Below are 15,089 nucleotides of genomic sequence, written 5' to 3'. Positions count from 1 at the left end.
CACAAAGACTGCAATTACTGTACTGTAAAAAAAGAAGCCAAAGACAGTAAAGATTTATAGCATCATTAAAATCTTATAAATGCTATCTTTTTTTTCCTGTAATTTTATCTCCAAGTGGTTGGCGGGCAGTTTGAAATCCACAAGTCTACAATACACCAAATCTACCACAGTGGGGCTTCTATTGACGAACATTTGGGCATTTATTTTATATAGTGAAATTTTTAGACAAATATTTGTTATAAATCATTGTTAATTGATAAATTGATTAGGAGAATACGAGGCGTTTTTACACTTTGACAAAGCAAACAATACTCAGAAAAGACTTCCTTAATTTGAGTCAATTTGAGACCTAATCTTTACGGAGAACACCTACAAAGTTTTTCCTAACTCATCTACTTTTTTTACAATTATTTTTTTAAAAATGAATAAAACGAGGTTAAAACCTCGCAAGGTCACACATGATGATTCCACCAATTTCTAATATATTTTTTTAATTAAATAAATTCATTAATTCATCAATTCATTGAATCCCCCCTGTTGACTAAACTTGAGCTCTTTGTATGGCCTATCTTGTTTCTCCTCTACCGGCTTTAAATTGCTCGCTTACCTGTAATAAAAAAATGAAGAATAATGATAAGAATGTAATTCATTTGTGAGATAGTCACTCAATTGGGGGCTTCATTTATACGACTTCACACCTCAAGCTCAAATAATCACTGACTACGGTGGGAATTGTGTGTGGTGAAAGTGACTTAATAAGATTGTCTGTGATGTCGACAAAAGGGACATCTGAAGATTCCTCAGAAGTGCATCAGAATGGTAATTATACAACATAAGCTAATCCAATTGGGACTAATCTAACGATGCAATTTGAACGCTAGAGTTCACCCTGAGTTGGCAAATTCTGTGGACTGAGGAGCAATTTGCACAATTTACCCATTATAATTACATATCATTTAGATGGGAGCGATGGGAAGAGCTTCGAGGAAGCCATTTCAGCGACAGGCTTTGGTCTGTACAACATCCTCCTCGTTGCAACGAGCTTGATTTGGTTCTCGGCCTCACTCAACATCACCACATCGCCTGGCCTTATAATGCCCATTGCACAGTGTGATCTTGATTTGGACCTCGACCGCAAGGGGTGGCTCAACTCAATTGTCTACTTGGGGATGATCTTTGGGGCAAGTATTTGGGGTGTTGTAGGGGATATGTTTGGGCGGAAAATCATCATTACGGGTGGTTTATTCCTCCTCGGGACCTTCAACATTCTCTACGGCTTCACCACATCCTACTACATGCTGGTCATCCTTGAATTCTTTGCTGGTTTTGTGTGAGTTTCCTGTTCTTTTTTTTATTTGAACAAAACCTTCCTCCCCCGCGCACCATCAATGGGATTTTCTCATGCAGTTATCTTCGGAAAATAGTGCCAGTGGACCAATAGGTGCATACATGGTGTACGTGCCCGAATTCCTCGGTGTCAAGTATCGTGCTCGAGTTATGGTCTTTGTGTGCAGCTTCATAACATTGGGTGCCATAGTTTCGATGCTCTTCGGGCTTTTAATACTCACACAGTCCATCAATATCTCAATTGGCAGCAGAGAATATCATTCATGGCAGGTGTACTACTGGGCGTGCAGCTCATTCGGTATGTTTAATTTATATTTTGAGTATTTTCTTTGAAATAACTTTTTTAATTGTAATGGAATGCGGAGTGAGTTACATTTATTTTTGGAAAAAAATATTTTCTTCAATGAGTGAAAACTTTAGGAGAAAATGTTTTATGAAAATGAAAAGTTCTCGCTGATTTTGGGATTATTGATTTAAAATTCTCTTTTGACCCTCGATTTTTTTTTGTAATTTGTAATATCGGCGTTCAAATCTCCCGCCGATATTCGATTCGGCGCGCTTCCCCCAGACGCGCGCATCTTCCGGGAACGGGAGATTTCCAACCCCCTGACGGTATAAATAACGATCACCGAACCATTGCTACTTCACTTGAATTTCTCTCTCACTGACCTTTGTAAATTTCGTGAATTTTAAATAAATTGAATTAGAAGTTAAAGCCAAAGTAGAAGCCTAAATCTTTTATTGTGCGAACCTTCCAACGGCGACGAGGCTCCAATTATTGTATTAATTACAAATCATCTTCTAAAAAGGTAACGACACAACAACTGGCGACGAGGATGGGATTCGAACCCACGCGTGCATAGCACATTGGTATTCACAAAGAAGTACTCACCCGATGGGAAACTCAGCTGGACTCAAGGTATCGTCGTAGAACGTCGTGGGTTCGTCCAATACAACGTACGGCTCGCAAATGGCAACCTTATACGTGCACACGTCAGTCAGCTGATGCTCAGGTACACTGGCACACCTGGAGCACGCCCACGTCACCATTCTTTGCAAAACACCGACTCTATGGCTCCCTCTGGCATGTTTCTTCCACTACAAATTGGCACTACACACACTTCACCACCACCTGGACCATCAAATCCCTCTGTAGCAGGAAATCCAGCCCAGGAAACTCCAATTGTGTTGGGAAGTTCCGACAAGATTGTGGATTTGACAGAACAAGAGATTCCACAATGGTTCCCACCAAGAAGTTCCACAAATTCCACACAGCACGTCTACACCCGAGACACCAACCACACCGGTGCCCCACTCAACAGCCCGATCACCAATAGGACCGATGGGCCTTGAAGGATGTCGTGCCAACTCCTTCGAAGGGGGGAGGTGTAATATCGGCGTTCAAATCTCCCGCCGATATTCGATTCGGCGCGCTTCCCCCAGACGCGCGCATCTTCCGGGAACGGGAGATTTCCAACCCCCTGACGGTATAAATAACGATCACCGAACCATTGCTACTTCACTTGAATTTCTCTCTCACTGACCTTTGTAAATTTCGTGAATTTTAAATAAATTGAATTAGAAGTTAAAGCCAAAGTAGAAGCCTAAATCTTTTATTGTGCGAACCTTCCAACGGCGACGAGGCTCCAATTATTGTATTAATTACAAATCATCTTCTAAAAAGGTAACGACACAACATAATTCTAAGATAATGCTGTAAAGTTCTTATCTTGTCTATATGATAGGAACGATAGGAAATTTTCCGTTCTACAATTTCGTTTTACGGCATTTTGTGTTATTTCAATGAAAAAGTAAAAATTTTTAGGTTTATTTCTAAACTTTTTAGCCCCATTTTGGGGCGAGAAATTGCGCCTTTGTAAAAATAAGTTTAAAAGCATTTTTTAGTTAGAAATTCAGCTTATTAATTCAAGAGTTCTCAAGACAATAAACACAAATATTAATTAAGAAATTACAATCAAATTAAACAAGTGGAAGAGTTAATTTACACAAATGACACCATCGAATTTATTATATAAAAAATTATTTATTTAGTAAATAATAAATATTTTAACTGATTTTTTGTAGTAAATTAAAAAAATTAATTAAAAAGTCCGTACACAAAAAGGGTAACAACTTGCCCCAGTTTCTCCTACCGATTTTTTTTAATTCATTTTGGCAATGAAATATTATTTTCATGGAAATTCTGTAATTTTGAACTTGATTTAATTTTAGGCCTGTGTCTAAAATGGAAATACTTGCATTTAATTTAATCGTTAAAAAATTCATGGAAATGAGAATAACGATTCAATTTGCCTTTATTAATTCATTACTAAAAGTAATTTGTGATTCAATTTTAAAATTAATAATTCAGAGAGCAATTAAAAAAAAGAGAGAGTCGAGAGAGAAAAATCCATTTAGAATTACCAAAATGTTTTGCTGAACATGACGGTATAGTGATTTAAATATTTTAACAATTCTTTTATCTCAATTTATTTTCATTCTTTTATTTTTTTTTTAATGTAAATCCTCCTTTTTTATTCAGATTATTATTCAGTTCTACTCTTTTGCAGGACTTATTGGTGGATGTCTATCTTTGCTTTTCCCAGAGAGCCCAAAGTACCTCATGTCTCGTGGGAAAAATGCTGAAGCACTGAAAGCCCTTCAACGTATTTACAGCATAAACACGAGAAAAAGCTCCGAATCATATCCCGTGAGATGAAATCTCATTAAAGTGATGCACTGTTTTCGTATTATATTTTCTTCTCTTCTCTTCTTCCCAAACACACAGATTAAAAGTCTACGCGATGAATCCCAGAGCAATGGACAGAGTCATCAGAGTGTTGAAAGTGGCGAGAAGAGTGAAAAGGATGCAAAAGCACCAAGTCACATTTTCCGCAAAGCTTTTGGACAATTCATTCCAATTTTCCAGCGTCCCTACCTCTTCAATTGCCTTCTCGCTGGTTTCATTGAGTTTTTCCAGCTTTTGGGGTAAAGTATTATAATTTTCTCTCTTTGTCTGCTGGAAAAGTTCATAATGAGGTGGGATTTTCCTTTCCAATGCGGATTTAGAGTTAATACAATGAGGTCATGGATGCCACAGGTATTTGCTCTTCTCACGACAAACACCAGCCCGGATGAGGGCGTCTGTGAGCATATTTTCCAGCCACCTCCTGATGCCACGACAACGCCGGAAAATCAAATCTGCGAAGTGGTGAGTTTTATGCATGAATATGCGACAGAAATTAAATCAAAGAGCTTTTCCCTCATCCTCTTAAGGACTAAAAGGGATTTATTTCCCATATCCTTGGCTTATGTTAGGCAAGAAGTCCTTCGCACATATTCGTCCATCGCCTTGCCTCTTTGTCATATGCTGATGTAGATGCAAATTCATTGCGAAATCAGGGATTATGATTCAACAAGAGAGCAGGGAGGTGATTTAGGAGAATTTTCGTTTTAAGTAAAGGATCTCTTTTAATGGATCTAACTAAAAAGGAAATAAATAAAAAGGAAGATCGTTGGAACTTATAAAAAAAATAAAAATTGTTTAGAAAAAATTCTTGCAAGAAATGGGAAAAGAATTAAATTTCTCATAAAAACTTAAATAATTTGTATCGCCTTATCCCGATTAATTACAACGTGTTTTGTATAGCAGTCATACCTCGCTTAATCATCTCACGGTTAAACTCTTCGCACTTGTTAGTTTTAATGCGCAAGAAGAGCTTAACCAAGAGATATTAAAGCGGGGTATGACTGTGTTAGGCCAAGGGGATGGTATAACCTCTTTTTCTGTGAAGAAAAGTCACTTTTTGTTGACCAAAATGTATGAGGAATTCTCGAATCTCGCTCAATCTCGACCGATTCCCGAGAAACACTTTAACTTTTTTTATATTAATAATGTTATTTCGATGATGAGAAGGGATCAACCGAGAGCTAATTAAATGTACTTTCGATTGCAAGTGGAATTGTACCAATTGATCCCTTCTTTTGATCAGAAGAACCTGCTGCCTCACGAAAAGTACTGATTTCTCGGGGTTGGGCATCCCCCGGTGTTAGGCTCATACTTTTTAACAAATATTTAGTGGAATATATAGGAAATCTTCTTTGGTGTAAAAAAAATGTTCTCAGTAACATTTTTCAAAATTAAAACGAAAGAGCCTCAAAATGAATAAACTCCTTCATACTCATGATAATTTTTATTATATTTCTGGCATTTTTGTCAATTAAAACTCATTAACTATTTTTTAACAATAAATTTTCAATTCTATCGCAATTTCAGCAATACATTTTACCTACATAAAATGACTATTATTACCTATATAAAATAATAATTCCAAAATTTGCCACATTATTATGCAATTCAATTAATAAATTCAATTTAATCGCAAATTATCTCATTAAAATCATACATAATGCCTTTGCTAATGAATAATTAATTTGTGCATAAAGTAAGAGTTATATTGGCTTTAATCGAGACAATCAATCTCACTGATGGACGAATATCTTTAGTGCAGGAGGACCCTCATATAAAACATTGCCTGTCCTGCCATAAAGTGATCTAGGCAGTGATAAACTCACCCCTTCATATTGTGGGGAGGGATGTTTCTAATTTCAGCTCAGCGACAAGAGTATCTACGTGAACTCGATAATAGTACAAGGTGTTGGGGTGCTGGGCGTCTTCGTGGCGGTCTATTTGGTCACAATTGTTGGAAATAAAACCATCCTCAGTGGGTATTGTGCCAATAATCGTAAAAAAAATAGAAGGACATCCCTCATGGGGCCGCCCTTTAATCTCAACCGTGATTCTCTGTCTGTCTTTGCAGTTGTGACCACCACTGTGGCAGGGATTGCCTCCCTGGCCATCTACTTTGCCGCCAATTCCATGACCATTGTTATCCTGTACAGCCTAGCGGTGGGGATTGTCTTCTCCGGTCAGGCATCATACAACAGCATTCTGGCTAATCTTGCCCCAACGTCCATTCGCTTCACCGTGATCAGTGTCTCCATTACCCTAGGACGCCTGGGATCAACAGTGGGGAATCTCATCTTCCCAAATCTCATGAAAGTCGGCTGCTGGCCACCCTTTGTGGCCATGTCACTCGCATATCTCCGTATGTCCTCTATATTCCTCAAAGATTCTCTCCCCCGTTGTGTGATGAAAAGTTCTTCTGACGATGGCATTTCAATATTCTATCTTTGCAGTTTCCGCCTTTATGTGCTTCTTTCTGCCCAAGACGACGAGACAACCTCTTCAATAGCATTTTATGTATAAGGCAGTTAAAGGGTTGGATTTTTTTAAAAGATAATCATGCTGTTATAAAGGAAATAATCATGTCAGAATAAAATGACGAGATCAGACATCTTCGCAGACGTTCAACGATAAAAGCGAGCAATGAAATAAAGCATCTCATCAATTTACTTACCCAACAGCATCTGTGTGCACATAATCATAAACCAAGAATGTTATGCTGCATGCAATCGCTTCAATAAATCATGTTGGTTCACTCATTTTATTTTTCACGTTGATTTTTCTTTTTTATGATTGGTTTATTTGTTATTAAAAAAAGGAAAAAGACTTTTTAAAACTTTTGCGATTACAATTTATTGTTCTAAAATCAATATGGTGGGATTCATTTGAGATTTTCAACTTTCTTTCTTGAATCTTTTGATAAAATCAATAAAAACATGAATATTTGTTTTAAATTCCTTAAATTTTAATTAATTTTTACAAGAAAATCACATGAAAAATGTCCCTGAAAGATTTTCTTGAATAAAATTAAACTTTTTAACATTTTTATTCGAGAAGCTGGAGAAGAAGTCCGTTAAAAATTTGAAAAACCCGCATTCATACACCATGAATACCATGAAGTTGAATGCATTGTGTGGAAATAGGGAAAAGTCACCAAACTTCATTTCTTCACTGCGCAGGCTCCCCGGAAACTTCCTTTTTCTGCCCAAATGTTCAGATCCGGGACAATCACACGGTCTGGTGGACTCTTCTCAGCCATCGCCAAGCACTCCAAATTGATAAATATCAAACCAGTCAATCGTATCACCTTCCAATTTGATCCATTCAGCAAAAATTCCACCGAACTCAGGTTAGTTTGGGATGATTTCTCAGCATTGAATGATTTTTCCTGACTAAAGGATACCTTTGTCCTGGTAGACGTTTCATCTTTCAGTACTCCATTGAACGTGTAAAGGCCACCAACGTTAATTGCAAGTATCGCACAAATATTGTCTGCGATGGTTCTCCTCCGCAAGTAGTCTTTGACCTGACCAAGCCATCTGGGGAGAAGGAGAAGCTGACCATTCTGTGTGAGAACCTCACGTGCCTGGAGCTTCTTCAACTCACAAATAAGCACATTGGGCAGTACGTTGTGGAGCCAGAGGAGACGTCAAAGGTGCCATTGACTAAATCCGCCAAAGCTGTGCAGAAGCAAACCAAGAGACGATGAAGAAGGGACATATGGATATGATCGAAAGGGTTTACAATGACATCCCTGCCTTTTCGGACATCTTCACCGAGGAGACCTTCTACATCTTTGCCTTTTGCTTCGTCATCTTCACCATCTTCGTGGCATTCGTCCTGTCGCGATTTATCACCCTCAAACCAATGGACTAAGAAAGTCATCCCGGATGCGAAACTCATTGTATTTTGAGCAAAATAATGATTATAAGAGGGCTCACAGAATAAACAAAAATTAGTTAAATGTAGCGAAGCATTTTACCCACAAAACTGCTGTTGGATCATTTCTCCTCCGGCACTGCCTTCGTATCTCCCTTGTCCGTGATGCTCTTCTCGAGGGCTTGGAGGAAGGATTCAGTGTCCCCATCATTGGCTGCCGTCACCGCCTCAACACCCAGATTGAATTGCGAGAAAACCGGACCAAGTTGGCCACTCTGAAGGGCATTGTTGAACATGGACAGTGCCTGCTGGAACTGCGGTGAAGCCACTGTGTCGCGTATCTGCTGATCCACGGGCTCCTTGGCAGCTGTCTTGGGTAGTAGTGGTTCCAATCCCTTGCGGCAGGTCTCGTCCCCAGCAATAGTGCCCACGGATTCAGTGTTGAGAATTGCAGACAACTCCACGGGCTTTGTGCCACGATTCCTCTGATTTCCGGACACACCGGACGGTGAGAACTCGGACAGGTAGCTCTGGAGCTCACTCAGCAGAACATTGGTCTTGTCTGCACCGCCGGAGTTGGTGCTTTCAGCAGCTGTGCCATTGTTGGTGGTTTTGCTGGCACCACCACTTGAGGACTTCTTGGGGGCTGCTGGTTGGCTCACGGAGCTACTAACGGGGGGTGGTGTAACAGCCGTAGCACTAGCTGTACCCCCACTCGCCGTCCCGGAGGGTGTATTGCGTGCAGAGGAACTCTCCGAGGAACGCGCATTGCCGCCAAAGAGACTGCTCAGCCCACCAATTTGCCCAACGCCACCAAAGAGTTGCATCAGCTGCTGCTGGCTCATGTTATTCAGCATGTACTGTAGATCACTGTTGTCCCCACGACCTCCCGATGGGATGTTTGTGGGTGGATTGTTGATGACATCATTTATACGGCGACACCACTCATCATCTTTGTCCGTCTTTGTCTCCTGCATCCAGAAGAAGAGCTTCCGCGAGGATGATTTGAATTTCAGCAAGTACACACGTCCTGTGTTGCATTGCTCGATCTTCTTGAATTCACAATCATCCGGGAAGATGATGAGGTCATCTTCCGTGTTGCCGGTGGTGCGATCTTTCCAGCAGAAATGTATTAGCCCATCTTCGGATTGGTAGACGTACACGAGGCCCTTCCGGGTGTCCGGATGCACCATCTTGCCCACCATATTCATCCGCCCGGCGCGAAATTCCACTAAATGGCGGCTGTTGTTGGTGGAGGAGAGCCCCGAGGAGTTTGTGTTGCCGAATATCGGTCCGCTCATGGCTGATTCTCCAGTTTATTCACGAAAATTTTTATTTTATATTTCTCGTCGTGACTCCACTGTTTTTGATTGTCAACCTTCTTCTTCTTCTTTAGACTTTCTCTCTCCAGGGTCGAACTCTTGGCTAGTTTTCTCTTATTTATACGAGATTTTATTTTTTTTTAAAGAGAAAATTTACTACAAAAAATCACAAAAACTATTTAAAAAAAAAAAGTTTTGAATAAATTCTGAAAAACTTTCAATTCAAGATCTATACAGAAGAATCAAAAATAATAATTATTGTAATTATTCGAGCCTTAAAAAACTCGTCTAAACTTAAGCAGGTGGCGCTGGTGGGAAAATTTCTCTCAAAGGGAAATGCATCCAATGTTGTCGTACCTGTCGTAGGACAAAACCAAGGAAGATTAGTGAATGGGAAAGCCTTTTAGTGATAAAAAGTGACGACGCGCCCTAAAAATCTTTTCCCGAATTTCCCATGAAAATCGACAATAATTGCGGGATTTTAGCACGCAGACCGAATATTTAGTTTATTAATCATCGCGAGAAGGTGGAGGATTTGCGTGGCAGTGAATGTGGCGTGAGTGAAAGTGGGTAAAAAAAAAGTTTGGGCGTGAGATTTCAGGGAGTTTTGAAATTGCAAAGAAGAGCGGACGAACCGGAACTTTGGAAGCTGAGAAAAATGGCACAAAGACAGGAGAGTTGGAGTCAGCAGCAGAGGATGCATGAGTCGATCCCTCTGGGACGGATGGAGAGTGTTATCAGCCAGACAAGTGGCGAGGAGAGCGGTGAGCGCCGAAAAGCGCGCGCGATCTTCAACAATGTGAGTTTCTGGAGGAATTTGTCGGGGGAAGATTTAGCAGAATCATTTAGATTTCATTGGAATTTTCAGTTGGATCGCGATGGGGATGGATACCTGGGTATTGATGAGCTGAAGCAGCTGATTAGGAGCCACCAGTGCAGGGAGATGCCTCGTGGTGTGGCTCGGAGAGTGCTGGAACTCGGAGATACGAATGGGGATGGAAGATTGGATTTTGAGGAGTTCTACCAGCTCTCCCGGACACACAAGTGGATGCTGAAACCCCTAGTGGTGCGCTATTGTCAGATGGTTGTGCCATCGCCACACAGAACACCCGAAGACGCAATAGGTGAGCCTTCCGCGTCCATTGTTTACATCGCCACGTCTATTTTGGGTCATTCAACGTGATTTATCTCTCTTCTCTCATTGCAGATGGGCAGTATGAGCGTAGCATGACCTTCTGCCCGCCCCCTCTCACCATGGTTATTTTCTCCATTGTCGAGATCATCATGTTCCTCATCGACGTCATCCACCTGAGGTTTGTCTTCCCATTTCTCTTTGCTTTTCTTTTCCTTCCTTCCTCACTCAGTGCCATGCCCACAAATTGGGCACACACAGTCACAAGCAAAAGTACAAAGACGCAACAATTTTAGAGCAAAAATTATGAAGCAGAGTGAGTCACAAATACCAAAATTCCCAGAAGAGTCACGCGACGGCAGACACGGAAAGCCGGGCCTTGCACTTCAAACGTTTCTCACTCTCTTAAAGAAAAATTTCCCAGAATATGACCTTCCTTAGGCAAAAGTACAATTTAATTGTTACTTTTATTGAGAAATTATAATTAATTCTAATTTAAAACGCGTGCAGAACAATTAAAAGTTCATTTCCGAAGGCGTTGTGGGTCTTGTGATCATTCCTTTGGGAGTTTCGATTTTTTCTGACTTTATCGCTCATTCTCATTGCCAAAAAAGTGTCCAAGATTGGAAGTTATCAGAGGAAATATCACGTTCAGAGCGTTAGAAAAAAATTGATAGAGCTCACAGAGGTGCGATAACTTGTATTGACATTCTCGACAGTGCATCTTTATCACCTCGTGAGTTACGCGCTTTTATCATTCGCACAAATCATTGTTAAATATTTTTCTTTAAAAAAAAAAACCTTTTCAAAGTCACCACGATTGGATTCTTTATCACTATTAAAGCTAAAAAAAAAAAGGGAGAAAAATCAAAGAAAAAGCTCTTGAATGAGATTTCGAGGAATGCTCGCAGGAAAATCATAAAAATTCTTGAAGAAAATTGAGAAAGAATTGTTGATGAACACAACTGTGTATCAACAAGTTGACTAAAAACAAGCTCGTGAGATTGAAGATCTGTTTTGTATCAACTCCTCTGCCTTACAATCTAATCTTTTCGTGGTAATCTAATAAAAAATACTGGATTGAACTCGTTTAAAAAAAAATACAAAAGCCTCTTAGACGCAGAATTTTACGGATTTCATTCAAATTTTCTTGATTTTTACAAACTTTGACCTATATTCTTTGATGATTCTAAATGAAAAAAGTAAAAGTTCTATAAACCAAAGAGATTGGAAAGATACTTAATTAGATGTTAAAAGAGACGTAGGGCAGAGTAGAAAGTTTTTGGAGAATTATTTTATTTCTTCAAAGTGGAACAAATCAAAGAAAAAGCTCTTGAATGAGATTTCGAGGAATGCTCGCAGGAAAATCATAAAAATTCTTGAAGAAAATTGAGAAAGAATTGTTGATGAACACAACTGTGTATCAACAAGTTGACTAAAAACAAGCTCGTGAGATTGAAGATCTGTTTTGTATCAACTCCTCTGCCTTACAATCTAATCTTTTCGTGGTAATCTAATAAAAAATACTGGATTGAACTCGTTTAAAAAAAAATACAAAAGCCTCTTAGACGCAGAATTTTACGGATTTCATTCAAATTTTCTTGATTTTTACAAACTTTGACCTATATTCTTTGATGATTCTAAATGAAAAAAGTAAAAGTTCTATAAACCAAAGAGATTGGAAAGATACTTAATTAGATGTTAAAAGAGACGTAGGGCAGAGTAGAAAGTTTTTGGAGAATTATTTTATTTCTTCAAAGTGGAACACGTGCATATTAATTTTTATAAGAAAGAGTTTGTTTGTGGTCAAAGACTTTCTCAGATTGTTACATTTGACCTTAAAAAATACGCAAAAATTCCCAAAAATCAAATTTTTAAATAAAATTATTTAATTGATAGAAGGAATTTATTAGGAGTGCGATAGGTTAGATCATTGATTTTTAATATTATTTCCTCTTATTAACTGATTTTAGTTTCGATAAAACGACAATTCGGAAACGAAATTTGTTTCTTAAGGTATAAAATAGATTCGGAAGATGATTATCCTGTTTTTGAAATTAATTAAAAATTGTTCAGGCATAGTTAAAAATTTAACCAAAGGAGATGGATTTAGGATTTTTTTTAATTTAAAGGATGGTAAAAGTAATTTAAAATAAATTACTTCAAAGTCGAGATTTATGAGATTTCTAAAGATTGAAAATACTGTATAAACAATCTATTTTGTAAATAGGGAATAAACAGCTAAAAATGTACTTAATTAATCAAAATAAATTTTAATTTTTAAGTCTTAAAAAAATCTAAAGATTGAAATTAATAAATCCTTGAGTATCTTACAGCTTTAACAGCTTTTCCATTGCATTGGAATTGGAATGAAATTAACAACTTTTGACAATTATGTTTTAGATTTTTATAACGTTCAACTTTTTTTGTCTAATATTTGACGTTTACTGAGATTTTTTTGACAATTCACGTTTATTCTAACAATGACAAAGTCCGAGCTGTAGAAAATTATTTTAACGTTTAACGTATATTCGAAGATCTAAGATTTCTTTCGCAATCTTAATTTTCTTTTCTAGTATGTGACATTATATTTTTCAACGTATGAAATTTCTTTCTTAACGTTTTATGTTTGTTTTCTAACTTTTGTTATTTATTATGACGTTTATTCTAATGTCCTTTTTTAAAATAATTTTAAACGTTTTTTATAATTCTTTTTAAACATTTTTTCTTATTTTTCTGACATCTTACGTTTATTCTAACGACAGACATTCCTTTTGTAGCGTTTTAAATTTCTTTTACTAACGTTTGACAGTTATTTTCTAACTTTAAGAATTTTTTTTTCTTTCGTTAAAAATTGTGGTTAACGCCTATTTTTTTAAACCTTTCAAAAAAAGGATTAAAAATTCTTTGAATGCATTTTTTGTTTTGGAAATATATTTTTTTTAATTTCTGAAGAGAAATCTAGACTTCTTTAACCTTTAGAGGGTACAACCTAAGACTCTGTATAGCTACGCCAATCAATTCTAGATTACCGATTTTGGAATAAGAACTCGTTTATCTCACAATGAACTGTGGATTGGTTTTTAAAAGATCTTTTTGAGCGCTAAAATAACCCAAAATGGTCTCAAAAAGATTCTTAAAAGGATCTAAAAAACCTTTTTTAATGTCATTCATTTATTTACACAAAAAAGGGTAAAATAATGTGAAACACTGCTTCAACCCTTTCGCAAGAGACTGTCTTCGCGTGTGAAGTGAAGTAATCGAACAAATCAATCAATCAATTGACCTTCACATTTACTTTGTCCTTTTTCAGGGATTACACAAATGATGTGAATCAAATAGGACAGAGCACAAAAGGACCTGCTGCCACTCTTTTCATCTACAACCCCACCCGACGCTTCGAGGCATGGCGATTTGCCACCTACATGTTTGTCCACATTGGGTAAGAATCTCCTCACAGTTCCCTCCTATTCGTCCTTTTTTACTTTTATTTATTTTCCTCTTGATTTATTTCTATTTGCGTCAATACAGCATAATGCACCTCATGATGAATTTGCTCGTGCAAATCTTCCTGGGCATCGCCCTGGAGCTCGTGCACTGCTGGTGGCGCATCGCCCTTGTCTACTTGGCGGGTGTCGTAGCGGGCTCAATGTCCGTCTCCCTTGCGACACCCACTGTGTACTTGGCGGGCGCCTCGGGGGGTGTTTATGCCCTCATTACGGCCCACATTGCCACAATAATCATGAATTGGAATGAGATGGAGTACGCCATCATTCAGCTCCTTGTTTTCCTCATCTACATCATCACGGACATCGGAGCGGCGCTCTATCGGCAATTTAGCGACGTACACGATCGTGTGTCGTACACATCGCACATTGGGGGTGCTGTTGCGGGGCTCCTTGTTGGCATTGGCGTGCTACGCAATCTCAAGGTGCGCCCGTGGGAGAAGAAACTCTGGTGGGCTGCCGTTGTGACCTACATCCTCCTCATGGGATCCGGCATTTGTGTCCATATCTTCGTTCCGGATCATTTTATGCAACAAAATGCCTTCATGTGAAGATCCCGCCGCACCCCCGAAACTCTCTACTTCTGTGAGAATGCATTTAAACGCACCCCATTCCGCCATGAAATGTCGCGCGCAAAAAACAACAAATAAGCAATTTTGACGAAAATATTCTTCGAGTTTTTTTTCTATACATAAAAAAAAGTTTCTATTTTTATATCCCGTGAATTTTTTAAAAAAAAAAGCATTTAAATGCATTTTGTGAGACAATTTTTTTGGATGCAGACTTTATGCCAATCAACGTATTATTGTGTAATTTATTATACATATTACACGTAGAAATATATAAGAAGTATTTAAATGTAGCTTTTTGCTGCTGTGCTGTTCAAGAAAAAATCCTCAAATTAAATGAAATTTTGCGGATTTTGCAGCTTTAAACGCAGATAATTGATTTTTTGAAGAAAAAAAATGATTGAAAAGTGTCCTTAATGTGGTTGTTATTGAGTGAAAATCATCACAAAGTGTACTTAAAACAAGAAGGGGAGTTTATCTGGACGAAATTATTCGGATCTTCGAAAATATTCGGATTATTCGCCGTGTAAATTCAAACACATTTAAGTCTAAGTCTAAAAAAATGCTAAATTCAAGCATAAAAAACAC

The 15,089-nt window shown here is 38.2% G+C and overlaps 6 protein-coding genes across 10 annotated transcripts in view; 5 read left to right on the top strand and 1 right to left on the bottom strand.

The window, feature by feature from the left end:
• LOC129789572 (uncharacterized) overlaps positions 1 to 15,089 on the top strand; it is a 656,748-nt gene that overhangs the window by 410,943 nt on the left and 230,716 nt on the right. The gene's annotated exons all lie outside the window — the stretch shown is intronic.
• Positions 644 to 6,857, top strand: LOC129789656 (synaptic vesicle glycoprotein 2C-like). 2 transcript variants are annotated; one of them, XM_055826645.1, is made up of 9 exons: positions 653 to 819; positions 961 to 1,330; positions 1,425 to 1,645; positions 3,918 to 4,057; positions 4,136 to 4,335; positions 4,417 to 4,558; positions 5,960 to 6,071; positions 6,168 to 6,455; positions 6,547 to 6,857. In XM_055826645.1, the coding sequence occupies exons 1-9, from the start codon at positions 771 to 773 to the stop codon at positions 6,600 to 6,602; spliced, it is 1,578 nt and encodes a 525-aa protein (XP_055682620.1). In that variant the 5' UTR covers positions 653 to 770; the 3' UTR covers positions 6,603 to 6,857. The 2 variants fall into 2 exon arrangements, with proteins under 2 accessions (XP_055682621.1, XP_055682620.1); XM_055826646.1 differs by lacking the exon at positions 6,547 to 6,857 and having other exon boundaries at positions 644 to 819; positions 5,960 to 6,075; positions 6,168 to 6,419.
• Positions 6,985 to 8,061, top strand: LOC129789782 (39S ribosomal protein L53, mitochondrial). The gene is made up of 2 exons (XM_055826833.1): positions 6,985 to 7,442; positions 7,511 to 8,061. The coding sequence occupies exons 1-2, from the start codon at positions 7,303 to 7,305 to the stop codon at positions 7,800 to 7,802; spliced, it is 432 nt and encodes a 143-aa protein (XP_055682808.1). The 5' UTR covers positions 6,985 to 7,302; the 3' UTR covers positions 7,803 to 8,061.
• On the top strand, positions 7,799 to 8,061 carry LOC129789793 (uncharacterized). Its single transcript, XM_055826846.1, has one exon. The coding sequence runs from the start codon at positions 7,799 to 7,801 to the stop codon at positions 7,967 to 7,969; it is 171 nt and encodes a 56-aa protein (XP_055682821.1). The 3' UTR covers positions 7,970 to 8,061.
• On the bottom strand, positions 7,980 to 9,730 carry LOC129789716 (proteasomal ubiquitin receptor ADRM1 homolog). Its single transcript, XM_055826729.1, has one exon. The coding sequence runs from the start codon at positions 9,271 to 9,273 to the stop codon at positions 8,095 to 8,097; it is 1,179 nt and encodes a 392-aa protein (XP_055682704.1). The 5' UTR covers positions 9,274 to 9,730; the 3' UTR covers positions 7,980 to 8,094.
• The window catches only part of LOC129789706 (rhomboid-related protein 2), a 6,968-nt gene continuing 1,831 nt past the window's right edge, over positions 9,953 to 15,089 (top strand). The window contains exons 1-5 of one of the 3 annotated variants that reach the window (XR_008750488.1): positions 9,953 to 10,093; positions 10,163 to 10,418; positions 10,502 to 10,607; positions 13,740 to 13,868; positions 13,958 to 14,741. Coding sequence is in view for 2 of the 3 variants with exons in the window: in XM_055826713.1 (XP_055682688.1) it covers positions 9,953 to 10,093; positions 10,163 to 10,418; positions 10,502 to 10,607; positions 13,740 to 13,868; positions 13,958 to 14,483 (1,158 nt within the window). In the remaining variant the exon portion in view is untranslated. Of the gene's footprint in view, positions 10,094 to 10,162; positions 10,419 to 10,501; positions 10,608 to 13,739; positions 13,869 to 13,957; positions 14,791 to 15,089 lie in introns of those variants that run through there. The other 2 variants (XM_055826713.1, XM_055826712.1) reach the window with 2 other exon arrangements.

Source organism: Lutzomyia longipalpis, chromosome 2 (assembly GCF_024334085.1).
Source record: "Lutzomyia longipalpis isolate SR_M1_2022 chromosome 2, ASM2433408v1".
Lineage (NCBI taxonomy): Eukaryota > Metazoa > Arthropoda > Insecta > Diptera > Psychodidae > Lutzomyia > Lutzomyia longipalpis.
This window is presented reverse-complemented; position numbering and strand designations above follow the sequence as displayed.